We start from the raw sequence: 19858 nt of genomic DNA on the forward strand, positions 1-19858 counted from the left end.
CTTAGAGGATGAAGTGAAAAGAACATTTCATTGGTCAATATAATTAAGAGTGTTGATTCGATACGACGTAGAAATGCTATGCTGATCTATTCATTGATCTTTTTTTTCTTTTTTTTCAAAACACCATGGCAGCGTCCTGTCAATCAGAAGGTAGCCCCGCCCTAAAGCATACCCTGCTTTATGGTCCATTTTGCTCTAAATGGTACAATAATTAATTTTAAAAAACATGCTGTATTGAAGAAGACTTGAAACTAGAGATTGAGACCATAAACTCATGTTTACAATGTTTACTGAGGGAATACATCAAGAGAAGTAGAGTCATTTATATAGACTTCTATACAACCAGAGGAGTCGCCCCCTGATGGCCATTACAAAGAATTGTAAGAAGTGAGATCCAAAATCACACCTGCAATTACAGCTGCTTTGAGATCTTTGAGATTGAAGCTTTAAGTTGGTCAGACAATGATTTTTTTTTTGTGAGACCTGCTTTTATGAAAAATAGTATTCAAGCACACTTATTCTCACATCACAGAATAATCCAGGCGTCCATCTTTGCCCAGCTGGAGTCGGCTCCAGCGTCTCATACACTCAACGAATTGCCCTGGACGTGTTGATGAGCCGTTAGCAGGCAACGCTGCTGCACAGTGTGGTCAAACTCGCTGCCTAATCATAATAATAATAATAATAATGTCTTCCATTCCATACATCACTCTGTCAAATGAAATAGGTGTCTCCTTATTTGCGCAGCAGAACCCTTGTTGAGCGTCTTGAAATTCCTCTTTTTCAGTCGGGCCCCAATCAATCCCCTAACATGAATCAATAAAAAACATTTGATTTCTCATCTGACTAATGGAAAGTGGCAGCTGGCCAATAGAGGGCCATGGGGCCTGGCCCCGCCTTGAGCCACAAACCAAAAAAATATTATGCAAAAATATTTGTGTTATTGAAATATGGAATATACACAGGCCAGTAATATTTGTCAAATAAAATATCTGCGCAAAATATATACTTTTCCTGCACGTCCTCTCCGCCTGTCTCAGCTGCGCTGTTTGGCCCAAAAGAGGCATGTCTAAGAAGCTGTTTAGCCAATTACTGATTTAATAATGAGATATAAATGATTGACATACACTTCTCGTCAGGCTAGTTTCGGAAGGCGCCATTTTAACGACATGGCGAGCACGAGCACTGCTCTTCCAAGAAGACCCAACCCTAACTCGGTAAAATCTCTCCTCCGTTTGAGAGAAGAACTTTGCCGGAGAAACTACAGGTAACATGTTGGATCCAGATCAACCGAACTTCACAAGAAGACAACAGAGTGGCTGAAAGGGAAGCAGCACAGGAAGCTTCTGTAGAGACCGCTACACCCGGAAGGTTTGGCTAGCTGGATGCTGTCATATGCTTTTCAAATCAACGGGGACAGATCCAGCATAGACAGAAAAGGGAGTAAGGGACATGAAGCACTTGTCGGAAAGAAATAAGAGAAACATGAGAACACCAGGACACGCATGGATAACTCCGTAAAGCAGCCATATTGAGCAAAGTGAACATCGCTACCCAGCTGGAACGACGGACACATGGATTGCGAAGAAACACAACGAGGAGGTGGATACAATCAGGCACATTTCATCCAAAATAATTGATTGTGTGAAGTTTTGCGGGTCTTTTGAGTTGGCCTGACGTGGGCATGACGAGACGGACTCCTCGGACAACCCAAAGGATTGGTGTATTTTGTTGCCTCCCTAGGCGATGTGCTTGGAGGAGCACCTCAAGACAGCCAACGCGTTTTTAAAGGCACGTCGAAGACAAAACAAGCTGTTGGACTGCATGCTGTCGGTTATAAAGGATTACATTATGGAGGAAGTAAAAAAAAACTCAGATTTTATCGCCATTCAAGCAGACGAGGCGACTGACATTGCCACCCACTGCCAGCTGGTGCTGGTGCTCCGCTACATCGACGCCAACGGTAACGTCCAAGAACGTTTTAATTTTTCGATTACCACCATTACATTACCGTCCAGAACGCAACCACTGACGCCATCGCTAGAGCGCTTTATGGAGAGGCTGCGCACCATCGTCTGCTACGCGCATCAGCTGAACCTCATCATGCAACAGCACCCCCCCCCCCCCCCCCCGGGATCCGCACTTTATTTTTCCTGACCGTGGTGGATTTTCTGCCTTCTTCTTCAGGTCACCCAAGCGAAGCGCCGCGCTTGACCGAGTGGTTGCGCATAGACTTCCTGGAGCCTCCACAACACGCTGTAAATACCATGTATGAGCACAAGGATGACCTTTCTAAAGTGTTTCCAGACCATCAGAGACTCTGGGAACTTTGATCCCCTAACTGTCAGAGAGGCGGGGGCTTTGTGAGGATGTTTGAAGACGAGACGTTGGTTTTTTTTTCCTGGCATTGTTCCACAACATCGACCCTGTCTTCATTAAAGCTCTTGTCCAGAGGTTCACAGACGGCATTAAAAAAGAAATCTGGTAAATAACTATATCTACTACTAGCTGATAAAGCTTTTGTTGTTAGTTGCTCGCTTCCAACAGTCTGTAAAAGCCCAAATGAGCCTCACAATGATATTTGTTTAAATATTTTAAAGGAAAAAAGATCAGAGTTCTATAAAAATGCACGTAGCTATTAAACACAGTTTGTAATGACATGCTTTATTCAGGTGTCCACCAAGTCAATTTCTAGAAGAGGCCGAGTTGTTTTTGAAGACGGCAAGTTAGAAACTGACACTTTAATTTTTTGGACCAGAGCCTCCATTTCCTCTCTGTTTTTGGGAAGTGGATCTGACCAGCAGCACCAACCCAAAAGGCAACGGAGGATGATGGGACCAGGTGAAGAACAGAGGCTGGCTACAGAGGTACGTTGTGATGTGCTTGTCAATATGAATCATTTTACACTCACACACAGACATATACTATGTGGGTGTTTATGCACACCCCGAGCGTACATGACAATTACAGGAAGTAGTCAAACGAGCTGGTAACTGACCACCTGATACGTTCTGATCATGTAGTTATAATGTCCCATTGTCTAAAGTTCTTACATGCATTGGATTTTCGAATTTTAAAAACCGTAGTAGTCACTTGACTTGTCAATCAGAATCACTTTCATCAAAATGGCTTTATTGCTAATTTAAGCTGATGTATCATTCACATGTTCTCCCCTGTGTCTACGCGGGTTCTCTGGCTTCCTCCCAAAAGGACATGCAGGTTAACTGGACTCTAAATTGCCCGTAGGTGTGATTGGTTGTGTCTCTATATGAGCCCTGAGATGGACTGGCGACCTGTCCAGGGTGAACCCCGCCGCCTTCGCCCCGTGTCAGCTGGGATCGGCTCCAGCGCCCCTAAAATGGGTGAGCGGTTCGGATGATGGAATGTTTACATACCGACAGCAATCAGTAAATAAAAAAAATATTTAATAATAATCTGCCGTCTGTTGCTGGACTGTAACGGAAATGATCGGACGACCACCTACCTGCACGTCACCGGAGTTCTTCACAAGCCGCCAGCTTGATAGCTTCACGTTCATGATGATCACTTCGGGGGCGTGGCTTTGGAGGGAGGCCTGAAAGTGTTGTGAACTCTTGGGCCGTTTCTCAATATTCGTTCTTGTCCGTACTTGTGTTCTCGTGGACTTGTGAAACGTCATCAGTCGCGGCCCCAAGAACTGTTCCAATTCAAAAGTCCGCTTCTCGCAAAGCACGGTACAAATGCCCGGATGCGACTTGATTCGCCCAGTTTCCAAAGGAGGAAACCGGAGGAGACTTGTGCGTACTTTGGGCAGCCAATATCCCACAATGCATTTCGCACCAGCGACGGGGAGCAATGGCGAAGGAGAAAATACTCAACTGAAAGTTGACTTTTTCTAAATACTGTTGTTGAGTCACGGAATGTAATTTTAGGATGTTTTCAGGCGAGAAGTTATTAGTTTAAGCATCAAATCTGTGGTCGGTTTGTCGAGATTCAGTCGACAAAAAATATGCGCCGACGGTTTTGCAATTACATGTGTTAATATAACTATATATTTAAGCTATATTTATATATATATATTTATATATATATATATATATACACCGACCAATTTTACACAGATTTAATCTGGATTTCAGACAAATTGTTGATTTTTTTTGTGGTCCTATCCATCACATTCTCACACCGATTGTGACGCTGTCTTTAAAACAAAAACAAAAAAAATAGAACTTGAAAAGAGCGGGTCATGTGACCTCTTTTGCACAGGGACCTAGACAGCGGTCTCCTGAATGAAGGTCTTGTTTGACCCACCCGACTATCTTGCACTTCACACTATCTCAGTTGCTCCTGTGATGCATTAAATGCGCTTCATTTTCAAATCTGACCATGCTGTGTAATTTGACGCTCTGGGATTAGGACCAGGTTCCAGTATCAGTATCATATTTGACATACTCTTGCATGTAAACTTTTTTTTAAATCGTCCATTCCCCCCTTTACAAGCTCGTGGTTTGTCATGCTTTGCATTTCTCGTGACGAAGTCGCTGACAATAACGTGAATATTCCTCTTTGTTTGCATCTGGAGAGGCTGGTGTGATGTTTTAGTCAAACAGACCTCACAGAGGAGTTCATTGTATCAGACCTGTCGCTGCGATAGTCTCACGATCTCCTATTTCTTTACAGCTCGAACCCCATGACAGGATGTAGCCTACTTTTTATGTGGGACTTCCTCTGTGCTGGGTCTCTTTAAACTGGGTGTTTTTCTGTGCATCGAGGCAGATGCAGGGTGAACCTTTTGTTTAACTTCTGGCCTACTGATTCCTTCTTCATCTGACGAGCATCAATTACTTCCTCGTAAAAGATCTAATTGATCAAAATATGAGATTTTGAATACCTATTTTAGCCGTTTCCTTTATGCCCTATATCACCAATGGACTCTTTCATCTTTTATTTGAAATTGTTGACTGCGCATATAATAACCCCCAGATGTAGCTCCCATCTCAACTGGCAACGGGAAAATATTAAGTCCTCGGGCGTGTGTAATTCTCCCGCTTCATAATTTACTCGTGAAGTGCCTTTTTCTTTACTTTTTGTGGTTATTTTCTGTGCTGCGTTATGAATTATAATCTCCTCTCCTAAAAGCCACGTTGGAAATAGTCAACATTTTTCTTTCACACATAATAACTGTAGACCCTTCTTGATGGTGAGAATACATTTGTCAACAATATGCCTCAAATTTTACACCAGAGGATTAATTAATCTAACTTGGAATATTAAATAAAAATGTAGTTGACAGCTTTTTATCTTTTATAAAATGTTTTGCCGTGGCTCAGCTCCAGTTTCTCTGTATTTCTGCTGGCAATAAATTGCTTATTTTTGATAAGGAATAAACACGCTTCATTCATCCATATCAGCCTCTTTCTTCTCAGCTTCTCTACGCTGGTTTCATTACAGAACCGATTTATAAAAGTCTCAGTGATTTAACTCGGCTGAGAAATGTCTGGCTGCTCGTCTTCTTTATGATCCCAGAGTGCAGCTGTAATTGTATAAAGTGCGGCCTTCTAAATTTCTCTCGTTGGAAACTGAAGTATTTTGGCACGTTTTGGAATAAATAAAATGGTGTCGCATTTTCGCCACTTTCTCAAAAGCCTGCAAGTTTTATGCTGCAAGTCTCGACTACAAACTCACGTTTTATATTGTAATATTAACTGGAAATGATGTACAATATATCCAAAAGCAGGTGGGGGAACTTAAAGGAGATCTCTATCTCGTTAGCTGCCACCTTTTTCTTTTATTAAAGTTTTTGTAGTGACATGAAGTGTCGTATAAATAACTTTTTTTTAGTAAAGAGTTTATTTGTGCAAGTTGAGTATCAATAAATGTTGCCTTTTGTGTGTTCACATTATTGCAATCAGTTGATATAACATTGTTATACACGCGTAACATATAATTTGCCACACTGCCTTTATTGGAGTAGATATTTAATTAGCACCCTTATGTCCTTAATTAAGAATCGGATTGTCTTTGAATAAAATAATTACCAAGAATCTAAATTAAATCCTAAATGCTAAGATTTACATCCCCTAGACTTGAAACAGTTATTCCCTTTCCCTTTTTATTTTTTATAAACATTCACATGTTTTGTCGAAAAAAATAGACTCAAACTAAATAATTGCTTCCTGTCGCGCTCACGCCCATGAGACGCCTCCACGGAGCTAAAACCGTCTGAAAGATTGTGGTCTAGACTAGGGGGGGGGGGGGGGGGTTAATTGCGGGTTGTATTTATCACTCCTGAGTGCACCTTTCGAGTCTGAGCTGGATTTAAGTCTTTGACTCGTGTGTTTTGGTTTTTGTATTTACTGTGTTTTATTTATATTTAAACTGTAGCTGGTGGCCAGGTCTCCCTCAGAAAGAGACGACTATCTCGGGGGGACTTCCTGGTTGAGTAATAGTAATAGAAAGAAGAATAAAAAATGCCTAAATGAATCCATATGGCTTTGTTAGCCTAATTAAGATTTCAGAGACAACGAGCATTAGTTCTAACGCCCCTTCCGATATTATCGCTTCCAGAACCAGACCCATCCAGTCGGTTGAATGTTTGGTATTTAGACAGTCGTGACTTCCGCTTACTCTGACGTTGCTTATACCTCTTTCTTGCAGTATCACGTGATGTTGTCTGTCATAAAAAAACACCCCTGTCCACAAGCAAACACATTCTTCTCTGATGTTGTGGCCCACTGGTCTCAAACCGTCAGTAAACACCTTTCTGTCTGACGTTGCTACCGCCAACCACTTAGCCGCCGCACATCACACCGGCTAACGCAACTTTAGAAATTGCCCAAAGCTAACCCGCTTATCGTGCTGCGTGATCAATATTTAGCGTTGAGCTCAAAAAGGACAGCCGAGGCTTATGATATGCAGCTTAAGACGGATGAAAACGGGAGCCAGGTGTGGTTATAGGAATATGATACCGTGGGCTAACTTGATCTCAATTTTTTACATTTTGGTTAACGGTGCACAAATACATAGATGCCAGGGAAGTCTGACATTTTATGACCTTATTGGAGAGTGCCGACATTAAAAGACTTAAGATTTTAAGAGGTATTTAGTGAAGTGTGCTTCACTGTGCGCCTCGTAAGTGAAGCAATGAGCTCTGTGGACTTTCCTTTCAGCTGAGCAGACCACTTCTCGAAAGATATGTCTTCACATTCATTTTACATAGAACATTAACATATATATAATAAGCACCTCGTTGTATATAAAATGTTATTTATTGTAATAGACTTTCCATCTGCCCGTCCCATTTAAACAAGTATTTTAAGAGTTAATGAACATATTATCTTCAGAGCAGACCTTGACTGAGAAATTAATTAGACAACATTAAATCCCTATGGCATAAAACTCCCATTTAACGCATACATATTGGGTAGTGCTCGGCTGAATGCTGGAAAATGGGTTACTTAAAGCCAAAAAGAACTCACGTCAGCATTTTTTAAATGCACCAGTGACAATATATCCTGACAGAGTGCACAGACTTATTGAGCTGCTAAATGGGTAAACAAGTTAACTTTGTTAAAAATGTGTTAAACTGACGACATTCAAGAGTACTCTGAACACCCTTTTGGTTTCGCCACATCAAAAATACTTAACTTCATCTCAATCTGCTCTTTAGACTGTAATATGTTCAAAACTCACAGCCATTAAAAGCATTACTATTGTGCCGTAGCATAATGTACAAGGAAAGAATAAAAATACAGAACAAAATAGGTATAGCTGAACATGTTAATACATTTAATGACACACTTTTTTTGTTGGCAGAAAGGAGCACGTACTGTAGGACTGGCTTATGTTTCTTTTACTCAGTGTGTTAACATGCACAGATTTCCAATTTGACTGTTCCCAGATTAAAAAAAATACTCCAGTTAGTATAACTGATATGTAGGAAAATTGAAGCCCAGTTGACAACATTGCATATCCATGACAAGTAATGGATATACGGGCTACTGTGCTGATTTTCTTGGAAATGTTTTCCTCGAGACAGCAGCATTTAAAGTGTGCAGGGTAAAACATCAAGGCCTTAATACAAAAAATAAATAAAAATACACTTCAGAGAATTGCAAATTAAAAAGATGTTAAAACATACATAATTTCTCAAAATATTAAGATATTTTCTTAAGACGTATAATACTGTTATTTTCCTCTCTTAATATTTTACATATATGTTTGTAATTATATGACATCTTTCTTGAAAGTACATCTTTTATTTTCTTAAAATATGACAATATTCTCTATCTCTTTTTTTCTATGTACGTCATACTCGTCAATCACTGGATGGGACAATATACAAATGAAGACATTTCAACAGAACTGGGTTATTGTGCTTTGTTTAAAGCAAAAGACAGCGTCAAGATCCCAACAACAAGACATTTCTCTTAACTTGAGCTAATAGAAAGATTGTCCCTGCAGACTAATCTCCACGCCCTTCCAGACAGTAACCCGTCTATCATGTTTATTTTTGATAATTCTATCAGCTGTGATCCGTGTGCTTTACTTAAACCTTAAATGTGGTTAAACACAGTAATTGGGTGCTTGAGTGCATGTTAACACACTGATTTGAGTATTGCCAATACAAATCTACAGAAATTTGAATATTTTAAATTCAACATTTGCTTTTAAAGTTTCAGTCCCTGAAGTAAAAAAAAAGAAGAAGAAAGTCAAGAGTATAGTGTCAAGATGCGTTTTGCTGCTGTGCAATTTCTATCGCTCATGAACGGAGTACATATTTGAAGCGAAGATAGTGTGCATCTCAACCGCAGTTTGTAAGTTTCACGGCCTCCGTTTGAAGCTCACATGATTTTCATGTTGAATTGTACGGGTGCCTCAGTTGGACTGGCCTCCTCTGGCTCCTCTTTACGTGGCGGCACATATTCAACCTCTATACTTGACTTTACGTTGTGTTTCGCTCGACTCCAGAGGAACAATATTACAAGACAGAAGAGGACGACTCCGAGGAAAGAGATAAATCCCATGGTGGTTGCGATGATGAGGGTCTTCACGTCGAATGGAAATGGAACCGAGGCCCGGGTCACATTGGCACCTTCGTCGCTGGGCTGGTTGGAGATGAAGGCAAATGTCTTGTTTGGCTGGTGGGGCCAATTGGGGGAGTAGCTATGCACAAAAAGGTGAGCAGCTTTGGTGTCGTTGCCCGCTGCATTGCTTGCAATGCACAAGTAGGTGCCGTTGTCTTGGATCTGGGCGTAACGGACCTCCAATGTGCCCTCGCTAGACACAGAAAGTCTTGACCCCGCGGTTTTGGTCGTGATGTAGTCCTTCTTAGGGGAAAGCCACATTATCACAGGGATCGGATCACCCTCAGCTTGGCAAGTGAAATGAACGGTAGTCCCTTCATCCACATGGCTCTCTTTGACCTTATAATCCATGATCTTTGATTTCTGGCAGATGAAATAGTCGGAAGGGAGAATGTCTGGGAAGTCCTTGAACTCTTTTCCTTGAACAACCTCGGGCGAAGCGCACATGGGCTGCTGTCTGTTAAAGTTGAGCCTCCACCGCCGGCGGAAGACCCAGAGCAAGCGACAGTCGCAGGCCAACGGGTTGTCGTACAACGCCAGTGTCTCCAGGTTCCCCACTGAGTGGAAGACAGACTCCTCCAGGGTGCTCAGGCTATTGCTGGATACATTGAGTACACGGAGGTGGTTCAGTCCTCGGAAAGAGTAGGGCTCAATGTCAGCCACCCTCCCACCGGCCAAATGAAAAGCTTGGAGCTTCTGTAGATTGTACAATTTGTTCCCTTCCACGGTGTGAATGGGATTGAACGATAGATTCAGAAAGCGGAGATATCTCAGGTGACTGATGGCTTGGTAGGGGATGGCAGTAAGATTGCAGTTTGTGATGGACAACGATGTGAGGTTGAGCCCAAACAAGCATTTTCCGGTCATGGTATCCAGCGCAGGCATTTGGGAAATCTCCAGCACTCTGAGCCGGTACAGCCTCTTAAAGGAGTAATCCCTCATGACGGTGACGTTGAGATAGCGCAATCGAAGTGACAGCAGGTTATGCAGATGGCTGAGGGCATCCGTGGGCACCGAGGGCAGATTGCATCCCTCAATGTTGAGGCTTTCAAGGTTGCTGAGGCCGTGAAATGATCGGGGTGAGATGAATACGAGGTCGTTGTCGCCCACCTCCAGCGCCCTCAGGTTGTACAGCTCCTGGAACATGTAGTCGAGCAGAATGACAATTTTGTTCTCGCTTATATCCAGCTGGGTGAGGTTGGTCAGGCCTGTGAACACCCCCAGCTGAATGAGCTTGAGCTGGTTGTTGCGCAAACCTAGAGTTCGAAGGTTCATGAGGTTGCCGAAAGCCCCGGGCTCGATGGACGAAATGGTGTTCTCGTTGAGCTGCAGCTCCTCCAGCTGAGGGTAATCGATGAACTCCTCGTTCCCCAGAGTCTTCAGGCGGTTCTTGCTCAGGTCCAGCATCTTCGTTTCCGTGGGTATGCCCTCGGGGAGCGCCGCCAGTCTCCGTCGGTGGCACGCGACCGAGCGCTCCTGACCGTTGCAGTCGCACCGCGAGGGGCAACCGGTGGTGGATCCGGACAGGACGGTGCCCAGCATCAGGATCAGGATGGGCTGCCAGCATGCCACCAAGTAGCTGTGCCCCCCCGCCTCCCCCAACACCATCCTACTGCTTACCTGTGGAGACATGGGGAAAGAGGAGTGAGTTGGCAGAGAGTGGCGGTACACGAATGGCAATGACAATGTTGAACAATTCCCCGTCTTATTAACAGATAGAGAGCTTGTAGTCTGTGTCATTAGTTTCTAAGATTAGAAAATCGCACAAAATCAGCCTTTCCTTGCATAATGTTTAATTATGGAGATTTCCCTCACAAGTAATGAAAGCTCAGCCAATCAATGACAGGAATTGGTCACACAATATAACCACCCTGCCGTGCTTCTGACTCCTGAGCACGCTGAAAACAATTACTGCCAATATCAGTGACACATTGTCTCCACTCATACGGACATTTTTTTTTTTTTAATTAGCCAAAACATATTGCCGTGGTATATCTTTAAATGACTTTAAATGAATATTTGCAAACTTTAACACACGCCGTACCGCCGGTGAGCGCCTGACCTCGCTGTGACATAAAACAGAGATGCTGCCAAAGCGGTGACTCATGGAGAGAGGGCAATTGTCAGAGGGCTTTAAAGCCCTATTTGATTTTTGACTCCGGGGAACTTTAACCTGCTAAAAAACCTCCAAGCTCTGCTTCTCACATCAATCACGCGGCTTTCAGCCGAAGCTATATCGGGCGGGGACACGCTGTGAGAGCGAAATCAGACTATTTGGCATTTAAAAAAAACACTGACGCAAAGTGTCGGGTGCGACGTGACGAACGAGTAGCGTATCGTTTTACAACAGGGGGAAATAATTAAATTCCCTCATCATCAAACAATAACACGTGTGATGTAAAGAATGACGTATTTTACCTTTCAAACGGACAATTAATTCCATTACGAGAGGACGATTCGGCCTCCGTCGGAATATTTATCGTGCTTTCACACGCTGGCGTTTGCGCTGACTAGGCGCCGCCGCGTACTCCGTCTGTAAACCCACTCGCCACAAAAAGTGTTTTAAATTATTAGTGCTTTTTTAGAAACCCTCTTTGGCTGTCCCACGCTTTTGCAGCTTTCAAAAAATTAATAAAAATATCAAGCTCGATAGCTTCTGATTGATTTCCGCTTTCATTGCACACACACCAATTTAAACATCACTCTCGGTGAATTAAAACCGCGGGACTGGAGCAGTCCGGATTGTGGTCCGAGTCGTTCCACTGGAAACGGTAATTGCTGCTTCCACTTTCACTTCCTTTCAGAGCTGTTCATTTCTGCTGGCTGCATAAGTCAGACGTGTCAGGGGGCGGGGGTGGCAGTCCGGTGTGTGTGTGTGTGTGTGGAGGGCGTCGTAAAAGAAGAATAAAGCAGACTGTCAGAATGAAAGCTTAAGTGTCCATCGGTAGCTCCTTCTCCAACTCCCACTCCAGTCTGCCTCGCACTAATTACATGAATTTGCAGACGGATGGCGACGCGGACGTGTAACAATGGGATGGCGAAAATATATTTCATTGAGCCACTGCGAACGGATGCTAAACCTCCTTTAAGGAAATCAAATATTATACCGACGGCTGATATCTGCTTCTGTTTAACACGAATCAAGACGAAGCTCACCGGTGTCCTCGCCAATCGCAAAACAAGCCAAAGCAAAAATGCGGTCAGCGATTTCCTTTCCAGGAGGAGCGTGCATGATTTATGATTCAGAGCGTATCAAAAAGGCAGAGGGTGCTATCAGTGGTCTGGCCTCGCAGGCTCAGATCTGTTCGCTGTATCGCCGCCACTTTGTTTTGACCTCCAGTTGGAAAAGTCTGGGGGGGGAAAAAAATGAAAGTTGGCAAATCACCTCTCAATTACCACCTCAATACACATTTTTTTGCGGTCTTTTATGTGTTTGAATTAGGATTTAAAGTCTTTGAATTGAAGGAGAACAAAAAAAAAAAAAAAAAAAAATCAATTTTAGCCCCTGATCCGCCGCTCCACGTATTCTATCTTCTCGCCACGGCCCGATTCTTTCCATTTATTCTCGTGATGGTTTTGTGCAGTGGAGGCATACGAGTGGAGACGCTCCCCCCCCCACCCCCACCCCCCCTCCCCCCTCTTCCTTTCCCATACCACTCTCGTCTCCGCGGACCTCTCACCCTGTCGTCGTCGTCTCTCAAAAAGCATGTCTCGGCTCGCCATTAGTCTCCCATCTTGCATTTCGACCCCTTTTTTTTTCACTCCCAACGCGTCGCCTGAACGCAGCTTGGTCGGCGCCCGTCTGACACGACGCACGGTCAACCACGTGCACGAGACGCGGGTCAGTGAAGGCAACACCCAACTAAAAAGTTTTTTTCTTTCCTATTTCCTTGCGCTATGCATGCAACGCACGGATTTATTCACACGTGAAAGAAACTTGACACCAGAGCGTCGTAGTCGGGAGCTCCGGGGCTCCGGCCAAGCCGCGTTTGTTTGATGCATCGCCGTTGTGGATTTTCAGTGTTTCCTTTTACCTGTATTTTTTTCTTCTTCTTTCTTTTCATGAAAAACAAAAAGATCTAGCGTGTAGTGTGTCTGCTGGCGTTTCCTCCGCGGACCTCTTGCCCCGTCTCAGCCTTCTCTCAGAAGCAAAAGCCTCAGCTCTTCTCTCGTGGCCTTGTGGTTCGATTCGGGGGCAAACCGGAGAGAGGCGTGTATATAAATATATATATATATATATATATATATATATATATATATATATGCCCTTTTGGTTGTGTTTACGCTGGTTGTGCCGGGATATTTGGAAAGGGAACTGGAAGCTGTACTGTATTTGTCTACCTAACTTGTGACAGCTGTCTTAAATCATCAATGCAGCTTGAGTTCTGAGAGTATTCCCCTTGATATAATGAATAATTAAACATTTTGTTTTCGCTTGATGTTCATGCAGTTTGAGCCGCGGATGATTTGATCGTCGATTTTCTATTTTGGTTTTGCCGCTTGCTGCCATTCCAAAAAAATATGACCCGGTTTTTGTGGAATTCAAAGTTAAAAAGGTCCTTTTTTTCATAAGGCGGGGGGGGGGGGGGCGATGATTCAAGATGATGATTTTTTTTTTTTGTGTGTGTTTTAGTGGAATCGCACATCGCAAATGCCGTAATACACAAATTGAGTCAAATTTCTCTGGAAATCTCACGATTTTGCTCCCAACGTTCTTAATTGAATGAGAAAATAGTATTTTGGGTTTGTTTGAGGAGCTGGTGAACACGGTTCCATTGTGTTTAATACGGAACACATCTTGACATTCATATGTATTATAGTCTGCTTAGAGCCGGTGTTACTGTTATCTATTTTATATTGCTGTGTAAACGGCTGAAAGTCTTCTCGCCGAAAAACCACCTTTTTACAAGATTACATTTGAACACGTTATGATCTCATTATAACCCCCCCCCCCCCCCCCACCACCCCCCTACCCCCTTCTCCTCCCCAATACTCATTTTTACTCAATTGAATCGCGGATCAACTCGGGTCCGTCGCTCCGCTACGTATCAATAAATTGAATCTCATCTTTAATTTCATTTGCGGTGGTTCAGAATTGACTGCGCTCTCCGCTCCGAGCTCCGTCTTATCCGCCGCGGTCTCTCTCCCAAACACAATGCGCTCGTTAGCGACTCTCGTGCACACGTACGCGGCTCGTCGCCAGGCAAACGATTCCCAAACAGCTTTTCATTATTGTTCAGAGAATAAAGGATGAAAAGGGAGGGGGGGGGGGGGGGGGGGGGGGGGGGGGGGGGGGGGGGGGGGGGGGGGGGGGGGGGGGGGGGGGGGGGGGGGGGGGGGGGGGGGGGGAGGGGAAGTGAAGCGAGTAACGAGTAAAAAAGAATTAAAAAAATACGGGAGATTGCCTCAAATCACATGTTTGTGTTCGACTGACAAATTAAAAAGGCCAGAAGCAAACAAACAGGAAAACCTTTCGGGGCGGCGTCAAAATGACAGTGTTTATGTGACAAGTCGCTTTTAGGAGCGTGTGTTGATGTCTTAAGCAGCAGACGTTTTGCTGCGCTTTTTGGTTTTTTTTCTTCTTCTTCGTTTTGGTGCATACTGTAATTATCAATTGCATCACGATTGTCATGGGAATATGTTCGAAGGTGGGGGGGGGGGGGGGGGGGGGGGGGGGGGAGCCAGATCTCTGGCATGTGCACATCTGGATAGGAGAAAAATAACCACAGCCTGCAAATAAAGATCAAACACCTGCGTGGTGGAATAAAGACTCTTCACGAAAAAAACCGCACTGCCAGCTAATCTGCATCCTCCAGAGGAACGAGAGCAGCGAGATATGAGGGATCCCACGGAAAAAAAAACAAATCCCTCCATGGAAGCGTCAGATAAAGCTAACAACCCCCCCCCCCCCCCACCCCTCTCTCTTCAGCCGTGCCCGGATCAGATGGTTCTAGAAGGCATGCGTGGGATGCAGGACCACACCTGCAGGGGGTCAGCAGACTCCCATCTTTTAAGATGACAGCAGTATCTAGCAGGGCTCCGACCTCGGAAAGGTCGTGCACACGACACCTTTGGGACTTACTCACGTTACTAGGAGACGGCGTCAAGTGGGAGATTATTTTTATGTATAGGACTCCAGATAATTCTGCAGATTGCACGGAAGCTTCTTTTTGGTCGAAAAAGTTTGCCGAACAATTTTCGATAAAAAGATTTGCAACGATATCCGGAGTATATTCTCAGCTCATATTCTACACACGAGGAATAAAAGGACTTCAAGAAACAACTGACATCTGATTAAGTAACTGATGTCATTTCTTTTAGGAAAGGTCATTTGAGAAACTGTGTGTGTGTTCACCTCTGTGTGTGTGTGTGTTCACCTCTGTGTGTGTGTTCACCTCTGTGTGTGTGTGTGTTCACCTCTGTGTGTGTGTTCACCTCTGTGTGTGTGTGTTCACCTCTGTGTGTGTGTGCGTTCACCTCTCTGTGTGTGTTCACCTCTGTGTGTGTGTGTGTTCACCTCTGTGTGTGTGTGCGTTCACCTCTCTGTGTGTGTTCACCTCTGTGTGTGTGTGTGTTCACCTCTGTGTGTGTGTGTTCACCTCTCTGTGTGTGTTCACCTCTGTGTGTGTGTGTTCACCTCTGTGTGTGTTCACCTATGTGTGTGTGTGTGTGTTCACCTCTGTGTGTGTGTGTGTGTTCACCTCTGTGTGTGTGTGTGTTCACCTCTGTGTGTGTGTGTGTGTTCACCTCTGTGTGTGTGTGTGTGTTCACCTCTGTGTGTGTGTTCACCTCTGTGTGTGTGTGTTCACCTCTCTGTGTGTGTTCACCTCTGTGTGTGTGTGTGTTCACCTCTGTGTGTGTGTTCACCTCTGTGTGTGTGTGCGTTCACCTCTGTGTGTGTGTGTGTTCACCTCTGTGTGTGTGTGTGTTCACCTCTCTGTGTGTGTTCACCTCTGTGTGTGTGTGTGTTCACCTCTGTGTGTGTGTGTGTTCACCTCTGTGTGTGTGTGTTCACCTCTGTGTGTGTGTTCACCTCTGTGTGTGTTCACCTCTGTGTGTGTGTGTTCACCTCTGTGTGTGTGTGTTCACCTCTGTGTGTGTGTGTGTTCACCTCTGTGTGTGTGTGTGTTCACCTCTCTGTGTGTGTTCACCTCTGTGTGTGTGTGTGTTCACCTCTGTGTGTGTGTGTTCACCTCTGTGTGTGTGTGTTCACCTCTGTGTGTGTTCACCTCTGTGTGTGTGTGTGTTCACCTCTGTGTGTGTATGTGTTCACCTCTGTGTGTGTGTGTGTTTACCTCTGTGTGTGTGTGTGTGTGTGTGTGTGTTCACCTCTGTGTGTGTGTGCGTTCACCTCTCTGTGTGTGTTCACCTCTGTGTGTGTGTGTGTTCACCTCTGTGTGTGTGTTCACCTCTGTGTGTGTGTGTTCACCTCTGTGTGTGTGTTCACCTCTGTGTGTGTGTGCGTTCACCTCTGTGTGTGTGTGTGTTCACCTCTGTGTGTGTGTTCACCTCTGTGTGTGTGTGCGTTCACCTCTCTGTGTGTGTTCACCTCTGTGTGTGTGTGTGTGTTCACCTCTGTGTGTGTGTGTGTTCACCTCTCTGTGTGTGTTCACCTCTGTGTGTGTGTTCACCTCTGTGTGTGTTCACCTCTGTGTGTGTGTGTGTGTTCACCTCTGTGTGTGTTCACCTCTGTGTGTGTGTTCACCTCTGTGTGTGTTCACCTCTGTGTGTGTGTGTGTTCACCTCTGTGTGTGTTCACCTCTGTGTGTGTGTGTGTTCACCTCTCTGTGTGTGTTCACCTCTGTGTGTGTGTGTGTTCACCTCTGTGTGTGTGTGTGTTCACCTCTGTGTGTGTATGTGTTCACCTCTCTGTGAGTGTTCACCTCTGTGTGTGTGTGTTCACCTCTGTGTGTGTGTGTGTTCACCTCTCTGTGTGTGTTCACCTCTGTGTGTGTGTGTGTTCACCTCTGTGTGTGTATGTGTTCACCTCTCTGTGTGTGTTCACCTCTGTGTGTGTGTTCACCTCTGTGTGTGTTCACCTCTGTGTGTGTGTGTGTTCACCTCTCTGTGTGTGTTCACCTCTGTGTGTGTGTGTGTTCACCTCTGTGTGTGTGTGTGTTCACCTCTCTGTGTGTGTTCACCTCTGTGTGTGTGTTCACCTCTGTGTGTGTTCACCTCTGTGTGTGTGTGTGTGTTCACCTCTGTGTGTGTTCACCTCTGTGTGTGTGTTCACCTCTGTGTGTGTTCACCTCTGTGTGTGTGTGAGTGTTCACCTCTGTGTGTGTTCACCTCTGTGTGTGAGTGTTCACCTCTCTGTGTGTGTTCACCTCTCTGTGTGTGTTCACCTCTGTGTGTGTGTGTGTTCACCTCTGTGTGTGTGTTCACCTCTGTGTGTGTGTGTGTTCACCTCTGTGTGTGTGTGTGTTCACCTCTGTGTGTGTGTTCACCTCTGTGTGTGTGTGTGTTCACCTCTGTGTGTGTGTTCATCCTCTGTGCACAACACATTATCTATCTTTTCTGTTTTGAAAAGTATCCCGGAGTGCACCTGTAAAGATCTATGCCACTTTGTTGACAATTATGATGAAATAATCATAAAAGTGTCCATAGAATTGTATGAGAACAACAGGCGAGAGCAAAAGAGTCAAGGAGACGAATTCAACTGGAAACCAGCTGCACAAATCAAAAGAGCACAAGAATGAACCTTTTAAAGGAACCTTTATATCAAATATATATATATATATTTTGTACGCCTACCCGTCGTGCTATTTATCAGTCGAGATTGTTTTGTTGTGTGCAGCCGAGTGTCGGGAGATATCTGCCAGAGAGAAATCTGCTATATATCGGCTTGATGGGTAAAAAAATACATTTAGAAAAACTCAACAGCAATGTCTCTTTTCCAGAAATCATGACACATTTACTACAGATAATCCACAATATCTCCAAAAGGAGCCAACTCAAACCAATCAAAACTGATAATTGCACTATGGATACATATCTATATATATATATATATATTTATTTTCTCGGGGGGTGAAGTGTCCCTTTTAAGGTAATATGGAGCAGAGGTCCGTGAGAGTGGGGAAAAAAAAAATAAACTGTAAAGACTACACTAATCCTATTATCCCAACGCATTGGAGCTTTGGCGTTCTCTCCAGGTAGTTTTCTGTTTGACAGGTGACACCGAAGATGAATGTTCCCCGAGATGCCCGAGGACACGGAGCAGCTGATCACAGGAGCCCAGTTCTCTACCTGAACTATCACCGTGGTAACGGAAACTGAATAGGATCCTCTCTATCAAGTCTGTCCACTTGACTCTTGTCTGTCTCTAAGCATCTCCACTGCATGAAGCACGTAATGTAATATCTAATGAAAACGACAACAAACGAGCAATAATCAACGTGCGCTTTTAAGGCCCCTTCGCCTACGTGCGCACTCCTTCCCTCACGTTCAGATTGCAGACTGTGGAACGGGTGCTTCCGCAACGACCGGCGTGTTCAAAGGCATCCCGAGGGAGCTGCCGGCCAATAGCAAAGAAGTCGGGTAAGAATGATTGCTGCATCCCCCTCACACGTTCATCCTCCACACTACTGATGTGGAAATAAGCAGCATCGAGATCAGGAGGCCCCCCCTCCTCTCTCATGTGTGACCGGCGGACGAGACCAATGGTCGGTTTGTAGTCCACCTAAAAGAAAAGACTCACCTTGTCGTGACCTGATAAGCAGGTAGTTCATCATTGGAGGCCACACCCATTTCTTACAGAAGGCTCAGCTGCCTCTAGGCCTTTCAATAAATAAAAGAAGGGTATTTTTTTCCATTCAGACATGTCGACAATGATAATGATGGCTGAATTCCATTTAGCTGCTCCAGTTTTCAGGGTCTTGGTATTGTGCATCCGTCCTTCCCTGCTGCGACGAATCAGAAAGAGGCTCGTTTACGATTCCCTGGAACTACAACTCGAGATAAAAGAACTGACGTGAATCAACAGACTCTTGAGAGGCGACTTTTGGTTCTATAGGCCAGAACAAACGTCAATTCCTCTCATTAACATCCCGTCATGTTTTCGGATCGCTTGCCTTCACAGCGGTGTTTTTTTAATTCCGGTGGATTTGAACCGGAGCGCAGGCGCCTGAACCCTCCGGGCGTGCAGTTAAAGACTCTTAATCCATGGATTTTAAAAAAAATAAAAACCTACGGTCTTTTTTGCAGTTTTTAGAACAAATCAATAAAGTGTGTTAGCGTCTCAAAAGAAATGAACCGCTGGAGCGCCGTCGAAAAAAAACATTTTGGAGAAAACAAATTCATTATGAAGCATCTCGCTCGGCAAACAAAAGTTGCATTTTGTAGTCGATGGCTCGAGGCGCGTAGAAAAAAAACAAAAAGGGGAAATCCAAAAGCACTCAAAAGGAGTTCTGAGTCGACGCCTCCGTACCGCGTCCCGGAGAAGACTCCCGCCGAAGCACGTGGGCGTCAGCCGCGGCGGGATGAAGAGGCTTCTACTACGAGAGGTTTCAGTCTTTATTGCATGTGGAGTGCACGTCAATGCAGCGATACGCGTTTGTTCTTGATTGCATTTGACGCAAAACATTGTTGTTTTTATTCTTTTACTTTTGAAATTCAAGTTTTTGGTGGCTTGTTGCTGCGTACAAAAAAATAACAATCACGATATGCTGAACTGTAAGCGAACTTTGGACGGGGAACAGGCTCATCCTGATTGGCCGTGGAGAAACCTTTTTTTTTTTACTATGAAAGCAATCGTTTTGCCTTTTAAGAAATTCACGATATTTGGGAACGTT

At 44.5% G+C, this 19858-nt stretch overlaps 1 protein-coding gene across 1 annotated transcript; it reads right to left on the reverse strand.

Annotated features, from left to right (window-relative positions):
• Positions 1 to 8822: 8822 nt before the first annotated feature.
• Positions 8823 to 10697, reverse strand: lingo1b (leucine rich repeat and Ig domain containing 1b). The gene has a single exon (XM_034528259.1). It carries the CDS (start codon positions 10695 to 10697, stop codon positions 8823 to 8825), a length of 1875 nt encoding a protein of 624 aa, XP_034384150.1.
• Between the last annotated feature and the right edge of the window lie 9161 nt (positions 10698 to 19858).

This window comes from Cyclopterus lumpus, chromosome 3 (assembly GCF_009769545.1).
Source record: "Cyclopterus lumpus isolate fCycLum1 chromosome 3, fCycLum1.pri, whole genome shotgun sequence".
Taxonomy (NCBI): Eukaryota; Metazoa; Chordata; class Actinopteri; order Perciformes; family Cyclopteridae; genus Cyclopterus; species Cyclopterus lumpus.

Coding starts and splice junctions, on each gene's coding strand:
- lingo1b (XM_034528259.1), bottom strand. CDS start 10,697: ATGTCTCCACAGGTAAGCAGTAGGATGGTGTTGGGGGAGGCGGGGGGG.